At 36.9% G+C, this 24,714-nt stretch overlaps 1 protein-coding gene and 1 long non-coding RNA gene across 11 annotated transcripts in view; one reads left to right on the forward strand and one right to left on the reverse strand.

Moving 5' to 3' along the window:
• The window catches only part of TRDMT1 (tRNA aspartic acid methyltransferase 1), a 46,044-nt gene that overhangs the window by 15,350 nt on the left and 5,980 nt on the right, over positions 1–24,714 (forward strand). For 4 of the 10 annotated variants that reach the window (XM_063324735.1, XM_063324738.1, XM_063324737.1 and 1 more), the window contains 8 exons: positions 6,573–6,682; positions 9,918–9,989; positions 13,702–13,767; positions 15,304–15,373; positions 16,254–16,337; positions 16,836–17,206; positions 21,202–21,259; positions 22,268–22,397. In XM_063324735.1, the coding sequence (XP_063180805.1) occupies positions 6,627–6,682; positions 9,918–9,989; positions 13,702–13,767; positions 15,304–15,373; positions 16,254–16,337; positions 16,836–17,206; positions 21,202–21,259; positions 22,268–22,397 (907 nt within the window). In that variant the 5' untranslated portion in view covers positions 6,573–6,626. Of the gene's footprint in view, positions 1–781; positions 1,016–6,572; positions 6,683–8,358; positions 8,436–9,917; positions 9,990–13,701; positions 13,768–15,303; positions 15,374–16,253; positions 16,338–16,835; positions 17,207–21,201; positions 21,260–22,091; positions 22,144–22,267; positions 22,398–24,714 lie in introns of those variants that run through there. The other 6 variants (XR_010069818.1, XM_063324741.1, XM_063324734.1 and 3 more) reach the window with 4 other exon arrangements.
• LOC134511171 (uncharacterized) lies at positions 6,066–11,736 on the reverse strand. Its single transcript, XR_010069820.1, has 3 exons — positions 11,572–11,736; positions 10,970–11,328; positions 6,066–6,326 (listed from the first exon to the last, which is right to left on the reverse strand). It is a non-coding gene; the product is annotated as an uncharacterized LOC134511171 (long non-coding RNA).

A 24,714-nucleotide genomic window follows, 5' to 3' on the forward strand; every position in this document is an offset into this window, starting at 1 on the left:
TATCTTGTGTAGTTTGGAAGGTGAAGGAATTAACCAAACCCCTTGTATGATTTCCTGAAAGGCTAAATTTATTTCCAAGCTTACTGTTTCTGAACTTGCTGAACAAACGCATTAGTGTCAGTGCATGTTGTAATTTCTCTTATTCTGGGCTTATCATTGACTAAAGAAATTGCAGTAAGTATGAAGAGTGAGACAGAGATTTTTTTTTTTAGTGGTACCAGCCAAAGCTGATGAAGGGACTGTGTATAAGAGGAGACTTAAGTTATTACTTGTGTAAATGACCCTAGGTAGTACTACATGGTTAAATACCAGTTGAAACTTGCAAAGCATATACAGTTGGTATAACTTATTTTCAAATCCGGATACTTACTTTTCTGGGAAACATAGGAGAACTCAGCCCATAGGCATTGTGTCGTCTTGGAAAAAGTCTTGGAAAAAGTCCAAACCATATACTTCTAGATGAAAATCTTGTTTTGAGTGTTGTTAAAGCTAATAATCAGGCAATTTGAATAAAAAGGGTTCTATGCAATTTGTACTGAATTAAGTATTTAATGACAGGTCATTATATAAAACTGGTTTTGATGAATTGAATTACTTTCAGGAATACTGATATAGTCAGGCATTTTGGTCCTTTCTGCTGTTTTCTCTTTTTAAGTTTCTTAGACATCTGGATTCAGTTTTCTTTTACAATTTATAAGGAACAAAGTAAAGTCAAGGGGGATTTAAGTGTTTGCTTTTATGTGGAAATCAGACTGAAAAAAGTGAATGTTCCTCTGTAAGCACTTTTCAAACATAACAGGGTTTCTTACACGTTTTAGGCCTATATGTGTACATGAAGCCATGCTATTTGAAAATCTGTCTGATACAATTTTTTGGATATCATTTAGCAAATGTCACATTGTTTGGCATTTTCCATTTAAATCAAGTACAGAAATATTAGAAGTCTTTTTTTTTTACATGTAAATATGAAGCTTGAAAGAAAGCCCTCCATTTCACCAGTGCTTTTATAAACCAGGTAAGTGAGAGATGAAGATTATGTGTAATACTTTATTTTTTTGCTGTGGTTTCTAGTGAATCTATACAGCCAAGAAAAATAATAGAAACATGTAGAAAAGAGAGAGAGCATGGAATACTTAAGTGGCGGCACCCCAGGAAAGCTACTTGTTCTACAAAAGGGATTCTGCAGTTTGGCACGTTCTGGCTCAGTGTTGGTTCCTGGCTGTGTTATGTGGCCAGTTATGTTTAGCAGAGCTGGTCCAACTTTCTACTTTTCTGTCAAATTGCCAGTGTTTTCAATTGGCAAATAGGTATTTTCCAGGAAATCTCACAGTGCCTTTTCTACTTTGGAGCCTCTTTGGCTGTGATCTTTCATGAGTTTAGTTTTAGGATAGCTTATACTTGAGCTTGCAAGACAAGAATGTTCATTGGTTTGGCAGCTGTCGTTAAAGTAGAATGCATTTGGCACCAAATAGTATTCAATTGTTTTTGAGATTTTCCTCACCTTCAGTAAGAAATAATTGAATTTGAATAATTGAATAAATTTGTGGAAGTTTATACTCCCTTGCAAGTGTTTCTCTGTAAACAGTATGTAGAGGTTATTAGTACATACCTACATAGTTGAACCAGTGAAAAGAAGGCTCATCCTGAACTTAGATTTCAGTCAAAACTGAAAAAGAAAAATCTTGGGCTTATCTACTCTGTGTTAATACTTAGCTGTAGATATTTCATCATATGCAGATTTTCTAGTTTTAGATTTTGAATTCTTTATGGTAGTATTTTAAGTTAAACAGCAAAGACATTCTGTGACGTGCAAACAGATATAATTTAGAAAGTTGAGCTTGATTACGGTAAGAAGTCAGCAGCTCCGTTCATATTCACACTCTTGATTGAGGCAGCTAAAAGACGGAAGTGCATTTCTTCCTTCTTCCCACCCCATGCTCCAAACTTTGCAAGATTTGTAAAGCTTGATGTTTAGATTGTGTAGGTCTAGAATCTACAATACTTTTATATATATGTGTGTGTGTGTGTGTCTGAATGTATTCTTTATATATAAAGTGCAGTGTTTCTGCAGTGAAAAATAGTGTTTTATTTTTAGAAAATCAACAGCTACAAATTCATTTCCTTAGCAACTTTCCATCAAACAAACAGCCTGCTCTTCCCCATTCCCAACCAAAACAAACTTAAGCTGGTTTATTAATTCAGGCAGTTTTCCCATGAAAAATGGGTTCCAGGTCTCTGCTACAAGCATTTATAATCTGCCAGGTCACTGAAAAAAATCCCCATGCATAAACCATGAAAGGACATCTTTTAAAAATACCATAATTTTGCAGTGATAAAGTTGGTGATATTTTTCCTCTGCAATTGTTATACTTCAGTTTTACGGAGTAAGAATTTGAGTCTCTTGTACTCTGTCTTCTCTGTTTATTCTTTTATTTGATTATTTCTGTAAATTGCACAGCATAATAAACTGGTGTGCTTAATTACACTGAGCATAGCTATCTTGGGAGGAGGAGTAAAGGAGACAAAACTGGCAAGCAGCTTTAGGATTCAGCACACTGCAAAACAAAAATATTGCCCGCTTGAGCAAGTTTTTACACCTAAACTCATTTTGATGTAATGCTTCTCTGAAATATAGCCCTTTGTAGCACAGGATGGTGCTAGTTGTGCTATAATGTAAATTTGCATAGTTATATGGCTGAACATGAACAAATCCTGTACAAACGGAGCAGTGAAAAAAGTTGCCAAGTATCTTGCAGGAAGCAAGTATCAAGTTTACTGATACTTGTGGTGACTGTAGCCATGGGCAGTTCAGTGTAATCATTTCAGCCATGAGGTGACAACTGCTAAATGAGATCTTTCCCTCTGTTTTAAAAGGAAACAGGACTGACAAAACATATGACTAATCTTCCCTTTTCCATCTGTTTCCATATACCTGTTAGAATAGATAATGGTTCTGGCTCTGATTTTCCAGTATGCTGAGATCCACCAGGCTCTGCCCTTGGTGTAATACCGTTGTCTTTCATGTGCTTTGCTGATATTGATGATTCTATTACGAAAGTATAGTGGTGAATATAAACAGATCTATGTTAGTTTTAAGGTTTGCTAGAAACACATGACAAAGGAATCGATTCTGAAGAGGAAAAAGACAGATATTGTAATGTCAGAAATTTTATTTTTGGTGTTTGAAGATGCTACCCTTTGGGGTGTTTTTTTCCAAATCAGAAGCTAATGCATGCATCCTGTATTCCTTTGTTTCAATGCTGCACCTTCCAATCATTACAGCAGTGTCCCTTTCACTCAAGTGACTACTACATAGCTGAAATGGCTCGTAGGCATTGTGTATACAACGAAGTAGAGAATTGGGACCCAAAGTTTGATTGCTGCACCCTTAGGCAATTAAATAGCAGTTAAAAGAGTTTCTGCTGTGTGGATCCTAGAGGTTTTAAGACTCAAGTGTAAAATCAGTAGTTTCCTAATATGATGATACAAATTTGAGTTCACCAGCTTTCAGCCAAGAGAGAGTATTGCAATCTAGTCTACCTAAAAATAAGCCCTAACACCTCCCTCAGTAACTTCCCTATCATGTCTGTGGCTTCCTTTTGAGGTACAACGTCTCGTTTAGAAATGTGAAGTCTTGGTTCAAAAGCTGTGGTGTTGAGGAATATTGCAAAGCAAGTATTCCAGTAGCTACTTAGTTTCACTTAGAAAATGTGTATTTTTTTTTCTTAGTCTGCATAAAATTAAATTCTGCATAGTTGTAATTCTCTTAAATGGATGTTTTGAAAGTCGGAGGTACTTATTTGGGGGGAAAAAAAGTCTCCAGAGTTAAGTCTATTTCTGTTGAAGTTCTGCTATATATTTTGGGCAGTTGATTTAACATCTCACTAAGTCAGCAATTCAGGGGCGTTTTCATATTCCTGAGTTGCTTTTGTTTCTTTTGTCAGTGGGGATAGTTAAACAGAGTCTTGATTCTGTTTTTTTTAGATTCTGCTTTCAGTCTTTTTCATGATATATTCCTACAGCCATTTTCAAGCAATAAATATAATTGCTGTAGCAAAACAGAATATCACAGTTTGACATCAAAGTTATTTAAATTTCAGGAGGAAGAGTTCTTTAAAAATGTGTCATTTTCGCATTGTTTGAAATTTACACAAGCTTTCTTTGTTAGGTTGGATGTATGAGATCTGCTTGTCTGCTCGAGCTCCTTCATGCGTTTCCAGGGTATTTCCACACAAATACGCTTAATCAGCTTTTAGAAGGAGTCTGCTCTGTATCAGGAACTCCCAAGTGAGCTGCAGCTTTTGAGCGAAAGGCGGAGAAGCTTTGAAAAAATTATCAGGACTTTGAATTGGGAAGAGAGGATGTTGGGTGGAGTAGTTCAAGAAAAGTTTCTGTCCCTTTTCCATGTGGGTTAACATCTCTGGTTTAGATTGAACATTGTATTGCAAGGGGATTCAATAAATGACTATTGGCTATACACTCTCTTTCAGTATTTCCAGGCATTTGGGCATGCGAAGTCCCTTGGTGCAAATCTCCAGCACTTCTTTTTTCTTGTATGTGTGCAGAGAGAGAGATTGGATTGATGTTCGTAAAAAGGGTGAGCGTCTGAATCATGAGTTGTGAGAGAAAGCACACTGCCTCTCTTTCCAATTGTAATTTTTAAAATATATGTTAATTTAGATAATAATTTGAGGTTCTTGATTGTTTTTTCCTTTTTTTTTTTTTTTTTTTTTTGTCTTCTGGAGTGCCTGGAGCACATAGTAAGGGTCAGCTTGTCAAGACAACATGTTTTAAGAACTGAAAGAATAAATGAGAAAAGGAGAAAAGCAGTATCTTAAAAAATACTTGAAGCTTGTTCCCATCACTCAGGTGTTACAGCTTTGTTTTAGGAAGATGAAAGTGTTGGTTCTTGAATATGCTTGTAAATTGAGACTGTCAACCTGCTAAGGTGACGTTCTTTTCACGCTAGATGTCAGTGTTAACATACCTGTTCTGCAACCTCAGGTGTAGTCATTTTGTTGTCCTCGTGAATACACCTGTATTTAATACTTCAGTTACAATTTATAGCAAAAATGTCCAAGACAGTAACTGCAAATAACAATTTGTATGTTGACCCTTGGTGGGCGACCATCTGTAAACATTTTTCTTGTGAAACTCCTATTCTTTTTACTCTCTATTGCACCAAGTAAACCGAGGAGAACCAGGTTTGTCTTTGTTAAAATGTCTGCTACAATCTTTCCAATACCCAGATTTCTCTTTCATCTTAGTTTTGAACAAGACGGCAGTGAAAACCTGAAAGATAGTAAATGGGTGATGAATGCATCACTCAAATCCAATGGGGACATCATAATTGGTTTTTCATACTCTCAAACTGTAAATAATTAGCTGACTAGCAGTAATTCATAAGGTGCCTCATTAGGTCATTTGTTAATGTGTTACTTGAGCATATTGTGAGACTAGTCAAAGCCATGTGGCTATTTGCCTTGTTTCTTTTGGCTTACAATTTTTTTTTAAATTGCCTGTGTTTCATCTGGGGCTTTTGTAATGGTGACTGTAATGTAGATTTCCTGGTGGTTGAAACTGGTCTTGTGTATCAGGAAGTATGGTCACTGTTTTCTGCCTGCGGCTGTAACAGTGACCACAGCCTATCTTCCTTGATAAAAAGCCTTAGTGAAGGTATTGTGGTTACTAATACTAAATAGTGTGGCATGATGAGCAGTGGATTAAACACTGTTCTTTTTATGTATTTAGCTTCTGTAGAACCTATTGTTCTATTGCTCCATAAATTAACCGTTGTTTATTTACATACTTTTTAGTGTAGTTTTCTTTCAGTGTTTTAGCTGTCAGTAGATTTGTTACGCTGTGCTCTCTTCTTTTCCATAACACTTCTAAGTGTACAGAAGTACTTCCTCTGATATCAAGAGGAGCTGCCAAATGTTGTCCTTCAAAATGCTTGGTATTTTGGGAACATTGAACTCAAAGGAAGAAGCAGTTGGCTTCAAGGCTCAAGTTTTTTTTTGGAATATAAGCACAAATGTTTTTCAGGCAACTTCTTTCAGGCAAGTTTTATTGCAAGGGTAAAAGTATCTCAAACATATTTATTGGTGCCATTTTTTCACAATGAGAAGTAATATGCTTCTAAAATGACACATTTAGTTCTTGTACGTTGTCAGTGGCTGGAGAGGTTCAGGCAGTGGCAGGGCGTCTCTGCAGGTTGACTCAGGCTGTGTTCCTATAGCTAAGGAACTTGGTGGCCACAGAGGCCAGCTGAGCACAGGTGGAGATGTTGTGGATATGCACCCTATTCGGAGTTTGTGTAACCGTATCTACAAATAAAGAAATGCACAGTTAGCTTCCGGTTTTGAATATATAAGGAAGGGAAGTATTTGCCATACGATTAGAAACACAGTGTATTTTTCATATAAAGTTCATATAAAAGCAACACAGCAGAGTTTGATCATGTAATTTCCCTTTTTTTTTTTTGAACATAGCTGTAACACAATTGAACAAATGCATTTTCCCAAGAGTAGTAAAGAGAAGCTATAGTTTTCAAATTCTTTTTTTAATTTTAGAAAGCTGTATATCTGCAGAAGTTGTTGCTGCCGTTGATGTGAACACTCTTGCCAATGAAGTTTATAAGCACAACTTTCCCAGCACACCATTATGGGCAAAGACAATTGAGGTGAGTAACGAATGTCTTTTTTACTCTAGTCTGGCATTTGTGCAAGTAAGTTGTCTTCAGTATCCTTTTTAGTAACAAGAGAAACAAAAAGATTTCATTTATGTTGTTATGAATGTAGCAGTTTTACAATGACTTTGATTTCTTGTGCTGTGGTTGCTTTTGAAGCTAGAGGGATACTCACACTGCAGTCTTTTATTGAAAGTCTCGACTGCTGCCTCAAGAAAGGTTATGTGAATGTCAAGAGGAATGCTTACCACCAATAAAGGAATGACAAAAATCATATTTGTAGATTAAAAAAATATTTTCATGTATTTAGAGAGAATTTAATTAAATTACTTGGAGGCGTGCCTTCATTTTGTAGTTATAGTTGAGCTCAGTAAAACACAAGAAAATATACTGGATGGAACAGTCTTGTGGGTTTTTTTGTGGGCTCAATAGATCAAATGTTTTAGGAATTCTGTCTCATTTCCAAATTATTTGAAGAACAGCTAGGTAAAATTAGATTCTGTTTTAATAATTGAGGGGCAAACTAGGCATGTAGTTTTGCCTGGATTTAGTTAGAAATTACTGTTTACTTCTTAATCTTCTTTTACAGTTTTACAACATGACGGTAAAAGATACTGAATTTGTTTTAAGACACCAGCTTAAGTAAGACTTAAATAGGTGGTTTAAAGTTTAAATGCTTATTCAGGATTCAATAATTACAAGCTAAATGGTAGTTTACAGTTTTATATTTGAAAAGAAGAATGCTTGCCTATTTCTCCCTAAAGTAGATAAGAGCAGATTACAGTCAGGAAGATCTTCTTTAAATTTATTGGGGGAAAAGAAAAAGCAGCTTTTGTGTAGTTTCTGTGGGCAGATGTGTTACATTTGCTATATAGATATCCCTCAAAATAATGTAAGGTACTGATTTCTTTGTCCAGCCCATAATAACTTGTTCTTTATCCTTCTTCTCTCTTGGCCCCTTAATATGTTGTCCTTTTACTGTTGGTTAAAATGTAGTCTAGAGGAACTTCTACCTGTGTAATTAATTCATTCCACAGATCTAATTCTTCTCTGAACAGAAATATTTTTGCAGAGTAGAGTGATTTTTACTCGTCAAAAACTATAATGAAGTAAACTTTGTAGGATGTGTGAGTAGTGAGCTCCTAAGAGTTAAACCCCACGGTTTGGACTGGTAAAAATTACCATCTTAACACTTGAGCTACTTTTCTGTTCGGATATTTTGTCTTTTGAGAGGGTCTAATATTTTTTCTTGTGTTTTGAATATGTTAACATTGTTTTTGATGTACAAAGACTTCGTATCTGAATCATGATACTTTATTTGGAGGAGGGGTGGGGAAAAAAAAACTAGTGAGTATTTTGATGTGACCTACTGAAAGAACCACTACACACTTCTTCTGAAAGAATGACTAGATAAAAGCTCTAAATTATGTATAGATGCTAACATTGTTAGTGTTTTTGATTCATATTCAAAGCAATTAATGCATATTTTCATTGTATGGTTTGCTAAGGTAGAAAAGATTGAAATCATTAGGTCAAATGAGAGTTTAGGTAGTTTTTTTGCTAGATGAAGCATATAGTGGAAGTAAGAGGGGCAGTTTCATCTGAAAGATGACTTAGAGTTTTGTGCAGTTTACAACACTCAACATTCTTCTGTTTTTTTCCTTATTTAGGGCATAACACTGAAAGAATTTGACAGATTATCTTTTGATATGATTTTGATGAGTCCTCCCTGTCAGCCATTTACAAGGTAGATATAGTACACTTTGGAGAAAAGTGCAGTTATTACAGTATGTGCTCTTAAAGGAGGAACGTTTTCAAGAGTGACACTGTTTGTGGTTCATCTGTGTATCTTTCTCCTCCTAAGCAAAAATATTGTAGCCCTGTTCATCATGATGTTTACTGAAGTAAAAGAAATGCAGCAATTTGAATCTTAATTATTGATAACATTTCTTGTAGTATTTATTTTAATTCAGTTTAAGTAAGCTTCTTACAGCACTTGTTTTGCATACTGTATTGTTCCTCTAACAGTGAAATTCAAAGATCTTGCTGTTTAGGAGTGCTTCCTTTCCCTTTAGATATCAATCTAATCTTTTCCTGGGGCAACTCCAGGAAGAGGAGTGGAATTTCTCACTTCTGCCTGCGGCTAAGACTGTAATCTGTTTTTATTTGTGCTTTGAAAATTGCATGTGCGCAAAAATAGTTCATTCTGAGGAATATTTCTATTTTAGCCCAAACTAGGAGGATAATGGCTTTGAAATAATTTTGTAGATGATGTAGAGAAATATCTATCTGATTAAGAACTGAACTTCCTGAGATGATGTTTGTCAGATTAGTTCCAAATTCATATCGTTTGATAGCAGTGACCAGTGGAGGTAAGATTTTAATAACTGTACTCATGCAAAGTAGATTCATGAAAAAGTCTGTTGATGGTGATGGTACTTACTTGTGTAAGAAAGTGTATTGCATTGAATGTTCTAGGATTAAAAAGAAATCCCTCAGAAGTGGTGCTGATCTACAAAAATATATTTGTGCAAACCTATGGTGTATGTAGGAATCATTCCTTTTATTTATTTATTTTTTATAATATGGTGAAAAGAAAAAACTGTGTCTGTCTAATTAATTTAGAGAGATGCTAATGCTCTTCTACCAAGGCTTTATTCTTTTTAAAGAGATAATACAAGTATAAGTTAGGGGAATAGAGGCCTGGAATGATTGTATTATATTACCGTTTTTATAATGTACATGAGCTGTCCAGTTTAATGTTACAAAATCGGTTACAAAGTTATTCACATCGGGCTCAATCCTGCAAAATGGTGAGCACTGAGGCTGTAATTCATAGAAATAATTTAATATATTCAACGTAAAGTAGCTGAGTATTCCCAGGAACCCAGTGGGGTCTTTTTGTTCTTTCAGAGCCAAGTATGTTCAAGGGGTTTGCTGGACAAGACCAGAATGCTAAATGCTTTGCAGACTGGGGAGTGGATTTCATTACTGAATGCTTCAGTTTTAACCTCGCTGTGAGCTGATGGATTCCAGGGGCAGGCTTTCATTCCTTAGAGCATTTCTTAGGACACTGCCTCTGTGAGCAGGTCCTCGTGTCTGTACATGATGCTTTTGCAGAATCCGTTTTTGAAACTCAAAGTAAAACATGTCAGCATTTATAGAAAAATATAAGTCAAATGTCAGTCTGGTTCATGTAATATACAGGTATTTCTTTATTCTTTCTTAGAATTGGCCTGCAAGGTGATGTATCCGATCCACGGACAAAGAGCTTTCTCTATATCCTTGATATTCTCCCAAGGTATAAATGAACTTCTACCCCAGTTCTTAAGTCTTTGTTGTAACTAAGTAGCTCTTTTATATTTCAGTGAGACAAGTCGCCTGTAACGTTTTGTAGGGATACTACTGGTATTGCATTGTATTACTTGTTTTCACGTGATCATATGCAACTTACAAATACTTGTATTTTACTAATGTCACTATCATCTCATAGTTACTGTATATGCTTTTATTGTTTGGTCTTCTTTTTATTGTGTGTCTGTTTAAACTGTGACTATATTGTAAATGAAAAAATTCAGTTATTTTCAGTTCAGCATCAAAGTTGCACTGACTTTATGTAGGAACAGGGTAGGTAAAATAATAGTTTGCTAATGGGCATACAGGAAATATGGAAATAGTTTTAAACACTAGGTGAAAAAAGCTTTGATGCAACATTTAGTCACCTTTTGAATAGGTAACATTTGAAAGTTTGTTTAAATATGTTATTGGCTTGTTATTACGATACATCTTCCGTCCCCTTCCATTCTTTCTTAAAGTGTCTATTCTGTCTCTTTGCTGCTTCTAGATATCTTTTGGTTGGTGGTACAATCTCTTGTTTTGAGTAGTAATACTAAAGAATTCAAATAGCACTGATTGTCTGAACTTGTATTTGTATTGATCTGTCATTTTTGCCTGTTCAGACCTCAGTTTCTAATAAAATAGCCATAATTATTTGTATTATTTATGCCTTAAATTTTGAAACAATAAATCCATACAAAGTGGTTTTTGCTGACCTAAAGTGTTCTTACTGAGAGTGTTAAAAATCAACTCCAAGTAACGCTTGTAGTCTTTTCTGGGAAGAGATACATAGCGCTGTAAGAACCCTTCCTGGGGAAGTGAATCAAGCAGTTGCTCAGGGAGATTATCCAGCAGAAATCTCTGCTTCTGGATTGAGATGTCCATTGGGCACTAATTGGCCCGAGCCTGAGAATTTGCATCAGTTACAGTCCACCAGACACTTACCATTTCTGGCAGTCCTGCTTCTGCTAGAGTCTGGGACGGGTGCATATTCCTTCATTGGTTAATCTTGCTCTCGGAATTGGAGGAGGACGAAGGGAGGTTTGACTGTCTCTTTTGTTTGTTTGTTTGGTTGGGTTTTTTTTAATGAGTACTTTCTTCACAGAAGGAAACCAGTACCAACAACAGCCTTTCTTTCAAACTGCTGTTAACACTGGGAGAACAGGGTCTTCATCCTTCTTCCAGAAACAACTTTTTTGCAGCTAGCAACGTTAAATGGGACTACTGTTCTGCCCTTGTCATCAGCAGATAGAGAACGCAGATGCAGAAGGGCTGAGTGGCTTGGCAGGGCTCACCTAAGAAAGCTGTGGCAGAGGACACAAAACAGAACACAATACAGATTCTGTAGCCTAGTAAGTTAGACAATTAATAGGTAAAAAGAAAGGTTATTATTAATCCCCCATTTCTAGCAGACACAGAAAAAAGTTGCATAGGATGTCTTTTTTGGAACAATGAATGTAACTTGGTCTTCCAGACTGACCTTTCAAAATGATAAATTAAAAACAGCAGATAGAGTGTAAGTTAATAATTTGTCAGAATAATAGTACCTTCCTTATCTTTAAGGGAATCCTGACCTCAGTGTTCCTTTCAGTTAAACTGAGACACAGTTAAGAGGCAGGCTGCTTTTGGGACACTGTTGTGCATTAATATGGAAACGTTGCTTCCTGGTTGCTGTGGGCTTTGCTGGATAAAGGGCAGAAGCTTTTCCTTCTCAAAACCAAAGCTTTAGAGACTGCAAGACATATGTTTTTCGTCATGATGATGCAAAGGAGCTGGGCTTGGCTGCGGCACTTTATCTCAACACCCCATGAGAGACTGCTGATGTCCCTTATCTCCCTTGGGCAGGTTGTTTCTTGAGGCAGCGCTTACTGTAAGCAGCCTGTAATATGTTCAAGATGGTGGCTTCTGCAGTGTTTCTCAGTTCCAATAGATTTATGTTTTACTGAGATAGTGGCTGTGTATTTTTTGGATATGACGTGTTTGCCAGACATTGAGTATGGAGTATTTCAGCCCAAAAAAGGGAAATTCTTAATATAGGAATTATCACTTTGCATTTTAAATTGGTACGGCATGCGCTCAGTTTATGGAAACTATAAAATAATTTCTCATCCCTTGGCTCTTCCCATCTTATGTTCAGGCTTTTATAATGAAATGTAGCTGAAATGAAGCTCAAAGATAGCCTGGGAAGACAGAGATATGGAAAGGACAATTTCAGGAATCGGAAAGAGCTGGAAAATCCTTGAAGCGTTCAGCCAGCAAAGAAAGCCTGACCCAAATGGTCCGGATACTGTCTGTTTATCGTGCCCAAGCCGTAACCCAAGGAAATCCAATGCTAAGACGTCAAAGTGCTACTTTTACAGACACATTTGTAATGTTAATACCTGCCAAGTACTTCACACATACTCTTTGTATAGTGATTACTTGTCTTGTGATCTGTTGATCCTGTATGAGCTCTTGCATTTCAGGCTATGCTCTGGATTCATTACTTTAAAAACAAGTTTCGTAGTAGGTGATGATGATGTTGAATGTGGGTGAACATACCAACAGATATATTCTCCGTTCCTCTGCAGAGAATTTGGCTGCTGCTTTTTTTCTGTTTGGAATTATTTTTTTCACTATTATTTTTAGTATTTTTAAATTTAAAATTTTTAAAATTTTTATTAACTTGTACACTTTCCAATTTCTTGTGAAACACTTTAGGTCTTTAATTCTTCATGTGAATGTCTTTAATTGATGGTAGTTAAGAACATGCCAAAACAAATTCTGCTGTGATTTGTAGTGGTGGAAGTCCAAAGTCACTTCCTGACTTAAATGGAAGTGCTCTCTGCTGTCCGTATCCTGTTTCTATATGTTGTTCTGAGATCCCAATGTGTGACAGACATATTATGTCTACATTACCCTTACTAGAGAATTAATCAGTGCCAGGGAATGTTCCCAGAGACTTGAATCTGAATCATCTATGCTTCTAAATTGTTAAAATGATCCCTGGCACAGTCTGGGCATGTTCCTTTCTCCAGAGATTTAATATGCTATTTTTGGGATGAACCTATTTCCAGACCTCTGCACTGATCTTGCTAAACCTCAGGCACCCCCCCCACCCCCCAAAACGAAAAAGTTAAATATAGAAAATTGAGAATATATACAGTTTGAGCTCTAAACATGTTGTATTTCTTAAAGCGGTTAGATGAATACTGGTTCTGATGTGTTATCACTAAAGTTGATGTGACACTTTGACATTGATTTCGGGTTTAAGCACTTTAAAACAAAAGTTTTCTGTTCTATGGCTAAATAGTGATCTTTTTTCCCCTGACAGTTATCTTTCCTTTTACAAACTCAATCTGTTGAATTATAATATTGTGCTTTAGGAAATGAACATCAGTAAGCATTTTCAGAAGTACATGCATGGGGTACAGGAGGTTACAGCAGTCCATCTGAACATAAGTGGGTTTTGTTGTTTTTTATAATTACAAGCAGTCCACTTTTTTAATTTAGATGGGAATGATTTGATCTAGGCAACCTTGAAAGTTTTTTTTAAGGATGCTAAATTTAAACAGGTAACATAATGTGTAAATACTGTGATCTCTCTTGTAGCTAAACAAATCTGTGGATGAATATAATGTAGTTTACGTCTTGTTACTCTGATTTGTTTATCTTTTTTTTTTTTTTCTTCCTTGTAGACTCCAGAAGCTTCCAAAATACCTACTTTTAGAAAATGTTAAAGGATTTGAATCCTCTTCTGCGAGGTAAAGTCTAATTTATGCAGGTTTTCGTTTTTAATAAAGGACACTTTCTGTAGAAGGGGAAGGCAGGATTTTTATTTCCTTGAATTTAAGTTAGCAAAATAGAGTGAGATGAGACAGCTGGCAGCTATGGGTTAAAAATGTTGTTTGAATTTAGGAGTGAAAATCTTAGGTTGCGAAAGGAACTTGCTATTTCTCTAAGCAGATAAAATACGTTATAATAGTTGACTCCGTTGATATTTTATTTGATGATCATGTGTCCTTATGAAAGGGTCAATATTAATTTTCAAAGAAAAATAACAATATGTATAGTATTCAGAGGTTTGGGGTTTTTATCCATGTCAGAAGCTCATGGAATCTTGTGTTAAGATATACAGTAGGGGGGCTTTCTTCAGTACCTGTGTTGATAGTAGATTATCGCTGATTCACGATTGCCGTCAAATGGTCCAGAGATACATTATGAAGACTGTATATGTTCTGTGTCTGAAATGTGGAAGAGGAGAGCTGTCAATAAGATTACCTAATGACAGCAGGAATGTTCTTGTCTCTTGTGGGCAAAGCAGGAGACAGGAGGCTGTGGTCTTCCTTCTCATTTCTTGCTGGAATAAAGTAGGATCTTTCCATAGCGTTCCTTAAAGCACCAAGAGAGCAGCCACCCTGCATATCATGCTCCTTAATGAGTATGGCAGGCAGCTGGGAGACATGTTCAGCTCTCTCACTGGTTTAGGTGTGCAGCAGTCCTCTGTGAACACTTGGACGCTTTGTTGGAGGTGCAGGCTGCTGCTGTAGACCCTGTGATTCCCTAGGCTATACCTTGCGGGCCAGTGTTTGGAACAAGTTGTAGTTCAGAAAACACACCGGTCAGATACTTGCTTTCTCTTATGATGCTTGGAGTGCAGTGTCACATACAGTGCCAGGTATAGGTCACAGCTTGTGCTTTTTGTATAGTTCCAGCCTTGTGCAGTCTGCATGGAATAGAAAAGACAAGTCCTTTTAAGAAAATTTCCATTTTGGTGATTTTGCATTGTTTATAAGGTATAGTCCTACTTCACTGTTATTATCAAAGCCACCGATTTTTGTCATCCCTTGAGTTGGCTTTTTTTTTAGGTTTAGCTGATGCCATGTATGTAAACAGAGGGAAGTAGTGAGCTATTTGTAGTGGTTTTAATCTCCTGTTTTATAATTCACAATAAAGAGAATGTCTTGCCCTCTGATTATTTTCCTTGTCGACACAATATAAGTACTCTCCTAGAGAGGGGGTATTTTTTGAAGGAGTGTTTGCACCGAAGTAGGTGTGAGATACCTGTGAATGTGTAATAGTCATTTTTGGCTACGGTAACACTGAACTTTGTATGTTGTCTCCTCAAGTTCAGAAATGGATGACTTCATATCTATAATTCTCCGTACAATTCTTTCACTGAATGTGCTGAGTGTCTTGGTACCTAAGGTGGTGCATTTAATGTGTTTTTATTTAGGATAAAAGAAGGCCTAAAGGTTGTTTGAAGGGGGTAATTGCTTTTTGATTCTTTTCCCTGTCAGAAATGAACTTCTGCGAACACTAGAAACATGTGGATTTAAATATCAAGAATTTCTCTTGTCTCCAACCTGTGTGAGTACTAAAATTACTCTAATATTATTTAACTGTTCAAACTGCATTGAGCCCAAGAACATTCGAAAATGATCTTTTGTATTAGAAAAGAAAGTGATGCCCACAGCATACACTTCTGAATGAGAAAGCCATCTGGCATGACTTCTGATTCCTCATCAGTGTACTGGCATAATCATACTGCTGTTATTGTTCGGATTCTAGTCCCATATTACTTTGCTACCATTTGATATCTTTCAAGAAGGCAGGAATTTACACCATGACCAGGAAGGTGGTTTTCCCTGCAGGAGCCTCATTGCTTCAGAAATGCTGATGCCTGTGAATTTCCCAGCACAGAAAATATGACTCTCATTTGTGGGAGGAGGGGCTTTGTTTGCATGTTTCCCTGGCAACTGAAAACAGAGTTGAAAGAGATTTCAGATTGTACAAGACTAAATGGAATCAGTGAAGTACTGTATATATCTGAGAGAAGCTGATAGAGGGTAGCTTGAAAACCAGTTGAGGTGCATTTGTTTCATTGTTAGATGTCTTGTAATTCCGTGTTCAAAAAGGCAAGGAGATGCCTTTTTGCTTTTTTAAAAGAAAACAGATAGCACCTGTAACAAGAAATCATGATGCATGCCATTTTTCTTCTTACCTTGCATAAAAATGTGTTTACATTCCTGTTCGTTTACAGAGAAAATAAAACCAATGAGGTACAAAGAATAATTGCCCGCTTGTTTCCTTGAAAATACCTAGGCATGGAAGTTATAACTGTTCAGGATATATATTTGTGTAGCATAGTTCTATTAGTGTATATAATGGTAGGTAACTTGTATGACGCTATAGACCACTTTTTCTCTCTTTATCACGTGGACTAAAGGCTTGTGGATTTTGCTTACAGCTTGGCATTCCCAATTCTAGACTGCGATACTTTCTAATTGCAAAGCTTCACCAAGAGCCATTTTCCTTTCAAACTCCTGGTCAGGTGAGTCCGTTAGTGTTATTTGAATTTGCTTTGTTTCATGAAGATTGATTATTAAATTTTCACTTCAGTGGTGTGTGTTGATGAATGAAGAGAGGGGTAAGTGATATCAACAAAAAAGTTAAATTCTGTCTCTCTCTTTCAGTCTGGATACTGAGTTTTCTAAGGAGTGAAATGCATGCCAGTGGCTTAGGTGGCTTTAAACAGTTGGGGGTCAGTGCCTGATAGTGGGCTAGAAAACAATGTATTCTGCTACTTTTTTCACACCCTTGGAAAGGTCTTTTTGCAGAGGCAATTATTTATGGTTGTTCCTGACATCATTGCTGGTAGGTCAGCAAATCTTGATGCTAACAGTTTTTGAAATCTTCATGAAAATAACATTGAATGGTTTTTTGCTTTATTTTGAGCATCTCTGAAGGAATTCTTATTCACTGCAGAGACTGCTCTCAAGTTGTTTGTCAAATGCAGTTCTTTAATATTATTCTCACCATTTGTTCCTAGATTTTGACAAGATTCCCAGATCAGGATCCAGAAGACTTATTCAAGGACAAAGTTGCTGACAAAGTGGGTGAAGCTATTTCTTTCTCGTCTTCTGAAGAGAAGAATCTGGATCCAAACATCGGTCCTGATTGCAGCAGCAAGAAGAGTTTACCGAAAGGGTCCTTTCTTTTTAAGCTTGAAACAGTAGAAGAAATTGAAAGAAAACACGGTCAGGACAATGATTCCTCTATTCAAATGCTAAAAGATTTCTTGGAAGAGGAAAATGAAGAAATGAGTCAGTATTTCTTACCACCGAAGTCCTTACTGCGCTATGCTTTCTTGCTGGACATTGTTAAACCCACCTGCCGTAGATCCACATGCTTTACAAAAGGGTAAGCTGTCTTGCTGAATCATCTTTTGAAATGTTAACTGTGTTTTTGCTTGTGTACTGTAAAAACAAGGAGAGACATTTCATCAAAAAAAAAAACAGGCTTCTGAAAAAATCCTTCTTATATAGTATGCTTCCTGGTCCAGTGGAATGCCAGCATGAGAATCTGTCTGGCAGAACATCATGTGCCCACTCCAAAAAGGCATTCACAAAAGACAGAGCCATTTGTTGTTGACCTTCACAGAAGCTTAATTACCCCTGCGGAAATATGGTTCCAGTAGAATGGTATAGTACTGACTCACTAATGACTTTTTTTATGTTGCTCAATGAAGTGTCATGCATGAGAGATCCATTCCTCATTAAAACTGTCTCCACTGTACATTCTATCGATTTCTTGGATTTTTCGGCTGTGTAGGTCAGAATAGCTGTGGATTGACCAGATGTCATAAAACCAGTTAAGTTGCTGCATTTCAAATTGTATTTGATGGAGCAGGACATCAGTGCTTTTCTGTCTGGTAGTTTTCTGATTTGTACTTTGCAATTTCAAGTTTGACTGCCGGAGGTAGTTGAGTGTTCTGAAACCCCACAGAAAACCAGTCAAGAGCTTTTTCACTGAATGCATTTGTGTTGGAAAATGACAGCTGGAGCCTGGAAGTTTGTGGGAAATGTTAATATCAGTGAATTTTTCAAATTATATATTTTTTTTAAAATTCTCAGAATGTATCAACAAAATGTCTTAGTTGATGAGTTAAAGCTAATTACAACTTTTTTTTCCAATTAGTAGAAATTAGACAGCCAGGTTGACAGAGTTGCTGCAGATTTAATGATTTCAATTTTCTGACAATAAAAAAGCTGAGAGAGAAAGCATTTCAGAAGTTCAAAATTTGTGCAACAGGAAAGCCTTTCTCCCAGCTCTCATTGCCAGACACCTTTCATGCCCTCACTCTTTTGAGTTGCGGGGGAGTCAGCATCTCGTGGGATCTGTTTCCTAACTAGAATAGTCAAATAAAAAACCTTAGGCCGGAATGATCCTGTATGTATTTCACATATGCCTTAGGTGTCATCAAAAATAAATTGGCCACTTGTGGTTTCACTAGAATACATCATGGTAGTTTGTGGTCATGTTTATCAAAATCACACTGAAGGAGGCTCCTGAGCAGTTAATATGAAGTCTTTATGTATAGTGGTGGGAAATCTGACATGGAACGTGACTGTTGCCCTTCTGCTGATGTGGAAGGAGCCAGGCCAGATAGCTGTGGTAGTTTTTCTTGGCTCAAAATGTAGGGATCTAATTTACTGTCTTTGTTCCCATTTTTAAGAGCCTTTGGGAAGGAAGGTTTCCAACATGGTTCTCCATGGGGTCGTATCATTTACAGCTCTGCATTAAGAGAAGGATTCTAATTACATGTCAGGCTTCATCCAGGTCACTTTTCTGAAGCCAAGAATAAGTTGCTGCTGCATGTGTTCTAGGAGTTCTAGTTTTATGTTTCTCCAAAGCATGAGATTTAGGAAAGAGGACCCTGAATGGAGCAGAACAGCACTCCAAGTAGTGCAGAGAATCTCACTGCTGAGATGTCTACCTGGTGTCTGTCTTACAAGTCATACTGATCATCAGCTTTGAGACTGGAAGAAAAATTTCCCTCAGTTCTGATTGGTCTTCAGTTATTTCCAGGTTTGTGTGATGAGGATAATCCAGGTATGCCTTCTCCAGTCCTTGCTAATTCAGGGACCACAAACACTGATATTTCAGCCATGTTTTTTGCCTTTCTGCCTTTGTCATACCAGTATGTCATCTGAAAGGCTTTGGTAGAGTATAGGGCAAAATATAATGGCCTGTGATGCATGAGAGATCAAGCAGATGATCCTGTGTTCCCTTCCGACCTTAGACTCCTAGGCAATAGGAAAATGATTGCAGAGTTCCTTGAGACTACAGATGCCATGGTTTCTCTTAGGAGTATGTTTGTGGTGACTGAATTTGGAAGAGTAAATTGTCCCTTTTAATGGACAGTGCAAATGAAAACTACTTCTTTAGATATAATCATTCTGGACTTGTAAATTCTTGCTATGCTATTGACAAGAGAAGCAATGTCTTTTAAAATACTGTAATATTAGTTACAGAAACTCTCTCTAGTATTGTGGAAACTGCCTTTTTGTTAGTCATAATATAGGACACAATATATCCAGAAATAATGTATTAAGTGTATGAAATTAAAAGGTTTTTTTGAAAGCTTACAGAAATAAAGAGAAGAGGGAAAAAAAATCTTGAGTCAGATGAAAATGGAAGATGTAATTTCTTAAGCGACCTTCTTTCATTATAACTGGTAATGAAATGTCAGAAAATCAATGCATCACTTTTACTGTGGCAAAAATTCCCATCTTTAATTATGTTCTGAGTCTAAGGTAGGGATGTTAATTTTTCTGTAGTCAGCAACTAGAATAATGATAGCAATCCAGCTAACGTTGGCTGTCTGCCCACATTTGTGTTAAAAAACCAACAGGCACCCCGCAGCCCCCAAACCACTTTTACACCAGTTGGATTTTTCTTTTTGTGAGGAGTTCTGTACTCTAGTGCCAATTATTTAGACTGAAGTGTTTTATATAATGTGGATCTTATTAAAAGATTCTTTTCTCTCAATAAACCTCTAAAATGCCACTTTGAAATTTATCCTCGTTTATTTATTTTGGCTCAGATATATTCATCTGAAATATGATCCAATGCTATATAAGAAGATCATCAGGATTTTGCAGTGCTAAGTGTGTTACATTGTTAAACTTGTTGCATGTTCAGAATGCAACTAATCAGTTAAAGGTGATGTATTTACAACACAGTTTGATTCCATGTGTTTTTAATCTGTATCACTGTTTAGGGCCTTTTGTTCTGATCCTAAGGAAGATTTGCAAGCACTTTATTTTAAAATGAGTGCTGCCCTCACTGATACTGGCAGAATTACTCGTAAGCTTTTACAACTAAAGAAGAAATTCTCAAGATTGAGCCATTCTAGGTCATTGTATCTGTGCTGAAGGGAGACCATTCCTTTATTCATTGTGGAATTAGAAAGGCTTGAAACAAAAATTGTTCCAGTGCCTTGCTTTAGAATGGGCCCCAAGTGGAGCAAAAGACTTTTATAACTGACTTTACAGATGCATGGATAAAACTAGAGAATAGTGTCTTTTAATGGTTGCAAACCAGATCCCTCTAATGCAGGGAATCTTCCGAAGTTCTTCAGCTATGCAAAATCCATCTCTTGACTTGACTCAGTCTCTTTCTGTACAGGATGTTCAAAAGCTGTCGTAGTTGAATCAGCAGAGCATGTTTCCGAAAGCCCATAGTTATATTTAAATGATATCCTGGAAGAGACTACAGGGTAAACATGTTGTTATGCAATCAACCACAAAACATCCAAAAAAACTATCATATGGTTTTAGAATGTAAGTTTGCTTACTCTTTAGTTGGATTTAATTTTTTTCTTTCTTTCTTCTACTGCTCTGCATAGATGTCTGGCCATCCCCCATCCCTTCCCTTTGTGGAAAATCCACAAGCAACCGAAAGTTAAATATAACTGAACCACTTTGTTCCTAATGGGTTGCTGGAGGCTCACGCTAATGGTTCTCCTTTGAATACGGAGAGCTAGGTCCTCTGGGACCATTTGTCCTTTAACACATTTTGCCTTAATGTAAAATTGGTTTGTGCAATGTAGATGTCCCTTTCTGATGATGTTATGCTTGAATTCCTTGGCCTTGTATAGTTGCCTTATAAGGCATTAGTGTGGGTGAACCCTAGTGCATTGATTACAAACTCATCCCTAGAGAACATGTTCAGAGGCTACTGCGCTCCAAAGGTTAGCATTGTTAATGACAAGGCCTTTTGCTTTATCTATCCAGGACGCTATTTGTTAATCAAAGCAAAGGAACTTTAATTAACCTCCTTGCATCTTTGCAATTGTCAGTACTGTGAAGTCTGATGAAATACTAATTTAAGATTGTTATTTTTTTGTTAAGGTATGGACACTATGTAGAGGGCACAGGCTCAGTTCTGCAGACAGCAGTAGATGTACAGGTAAAAATGTGTAGACTATCATGTCAGAACCATTTATTTCAAAACTTGTATTTTTTCGGTCTTCTGCTTTGTTATTCTGAATATTGTAACAAAAAAAAATTAAAACTACATTTTATGGCAACTGAGTTTCCAATCAATTTACTGTGCATTCCTAAACAAGAGTTTATTTTAATCAAAATTATATGTGTTCCCCTCTCAGTGGAGTTGCTATTATTTTATTATCTGTAGTGTCATGCAGAGGTTTCAGAGGGATATGTGAAAACATTAAAAATGATTAATTCTATTGATAAACTACAGTACCGTGTTGCGAATCTAGGGCCATTTTTTGTGCACAGATGATCCAGTAAATATTGTCAAATGTTTAACATGTTTGAATTTCAAAAGTATTATTTGTCTGGGAAGACACAGTATTTTGAAAAGTTCTACTATTAATATTAAGTTCATCACAAAGTGGTATTTTGGCACTGGGGAAGGTAAAAATAAATGTATTGGTGAATGATCATTCAAAGATACTTTTCACAAAGCCTGTTTTGTACACAAGCACCTCCTCGTGCACTTCTGTGCTGTTCGCTAATATTATATGGCATTTCTAAGCATAAGAAGAATGCAGCTTTGGAATTCAGGATAATCTCAAAGCGGATGTATTAAAACAGCTGCATCCATACAGCTTAATTTGTGTGCATGGTCTGCTATGGAGTTATATTAAGTCACTATCCTATTATTAACAAATGTTTATAGTTCTTTGATTGCCTAATTAAGTATTGGTATAGCTTGTAACTGGAGGAAGAAATAATGAATGTCCTCATGGCAACATTGATTTCTTTCTTGCAAGTCCATGTGTTGAGATATTGGCTGCAAAAATACAACACCAATCATACTTTCAGGTAAAACACGTTGTCGTCTTTGGCACTGTGATAATCAAAGAAATATTCTGTTAAGATATGAGTGTTAAATTTTACTTATTTGGCCTGCATCAGTGATATCTTTTGTTTTGGATATTCTTCATAGCTTGAATCAGTGTTTAAACACATTGAGGAGTTACCAGAAGAAGAGAAGCTTATGAAATTGTCAACACTAAAACTGAGGTATTTTACCCCAAGAGAAATAGCAAATCTTCATGGATTCCCTCTGGAATTTGGTATGTGCTGCATAGTACACATTTCTACATCATTCTTCAAAAATGCCAATGTAGCCTTTTTACTGGGGACTAAATCCACGGGTTTTATTTTGGTTGTTTTGTTTTTTTTCTTTTTGGACCACTCAATTCTTATGATTGATTCTGGTTATTTAACTAACTCTGAATTTCTGAGTTTCCACTAGCTTTTTATATTTTATAAGAGCCAGCTTCTGTGGTTAGGTTTATCTTCATAAACTAAGAAAAAAGTTTTGGCATGAAAAATGCTCTCTTATTGAATGGCAAAGAAGGAATACCTTTGTTTAAAGTTGAAACTATTTAATCAGCAGCCAACATTACTCACAACTGTGGTAAGGCAACGTATCTTGCCAGTTTAGGAGGGCTGTTAGCGGTTCTCAGTGCTTGAGCTGCTTGCTTTCTCCCTTCCACACATTTGCAGCTGCTGACAGAAAGGGAATTTTAGAAGATACAGATACTTCTTTGTTCAGGAGTAACCAAACTCTTCAGTTAGTGATCTTTTAAGTCATCTCTGTTTTCTAGAAGAGGCAGTCCTAGCCCTTGGTCAGTTACTTCATTTTCTGACTGTTTTTGTGGAGGAGAGGGAGTCAAGGAACAAGACTCAGCAATACCAGTACATTGGACAAAGGTCAACCAGAACTAAGCCTGAAACATTCACCAGAGTTCCCCTTCTAGAGAAAGGCAGGCAGGAAAGTGTAGCTGTTACTGCCTGCTAAGGAGCTTCGCCTGCTGCCGTCACGTCGTATCTATGTACTGTCTCTCAGCAACACGAGCATCCGTAGAAGATGCCACTGATCTTGAGTAATTTGTTGTATTTTTCTTCGACTTCCTCAGTGACTTAGAGTTCTGAGGAGTGCTAATAACTTATGTATTTCTTTCTTTTGCAGTTTTGGTTGCTTTCTTATTTATTGCTTACAGTTATATTCAAAATTACTACATTCAAGGAACATTATCGAGGTTGAAAAGTCAAATGTTAGAGTTGCCATCACTAAGCTTACTTGTTTAAGAGTGTTTGCAGCACTGTGCTTCAATGAGTTAACATGACAACATGCAGGATTCTTTCATAGCCTCTCTCCTTTAGAAGATTTGGGGGTGTTTTGTAGACAGCTTTTTTCTTAGCACAGAAAGGTAGGCTGATATAGGCTGATGTAAAGAAACTTAAGCTTAACATGGCTGGATTTGGCTTGTATGAGTTTATCATGCTGTTCAAGCTCCCTTTTGAGCACAGAATTGCCCGTTTTCTTTCTTTTTTTAAATTTTTAAGTACAGCTTGTGTTTTCCAAATGCTAAATCAGTCTTTGCAACATCGCCAAGAGGTGTAGTAGGGTTAATACTGCTTGTATTTTACAGAGGGAGAACCGAGACAATGGAGAAATTTATGTTTGGCAGACCCCATTAATTTAGGGTGATAAGTTTGCAAAACCTGACCTTTACTATTTCATAGTGCTTAGAATGGTGACATGCTTTCTCTGTTCAGAGCTCATCTTCAGGAACAGCTGTGAGCTTCAGTATTTTCACAAACCAGAACTGAATTCTCAAGACAAGTCAGGCTTCTGAATTTGAGCAGCATCCAGGTCGTCAGCATCTGTTGTGGTTTTGGCCAAATTGGCTAATGGCCGGCGACAGAGAGGAGGAGGAGAGATAGAGAGATACATAAGTTTAGAAAAAACTGAACTACTTCAATGAAATATTAATAATAAAATAAAAAGGAAATAATAAAATAGATACAGTATATACCACACTGTATTAAGCTCCCAGGATGATGTCACCGTCAGGCATGGGGGAAGTCCCAGACTGGACTCGGCGACGGGTGGGAACTGGATTCCAGAGCTGGAGTCAGGAACACACAGATCAGGATCAAAGGCAGATGAACAGACAGGGTCCTCCTCGGACGTCAGCCATTGAAGAAAAGAGAGCTGACCCTTTGATCCCTCAGCTTTTATACTGAGCATGGGGCAGATGGGATGGAATACCCCTGTTGGTCAATTTTGGGTCACCTGTCCTGTCCGATCCTCCCTGCAGGTGGGACCTCTCTATGCTTTTCCATTTCTGACCCTCCAGTGGGGCAAATAACGAAATTATCTGACTTTGGTTGTTATAGCAATAAGTTTAAGCAAGAGTCTCTCTGCATACCATTCCTTGGTACAAACTGTAAATATTGGTCTTATCATCACTCTGAGAACGAACAGTTTTTGGCACAATATGCTGTTAGTTTCAGAGAGTTAGAAGAGGCCTAGCTAAGAAGTAAAATTACTGAACAGAAAGTTGGTTCCATTTTACCTCAAACCAGGACAGCATCTAC

This window comes from Chroicocephalus ridibundus, chromosome 2 (assembly GCF_963924245.1).
Source record: "Chroicocephalus ridibundus chromosome 2, bChrRid1.1, whole genome shotgun sequence".
NCBI classification, from domain to species: Eukaryota; Metazoa; Chordata; class Aves; order Charadriiformes; family Laridae; genus Chroicocephalus; species Chroicocephalus ridibundus.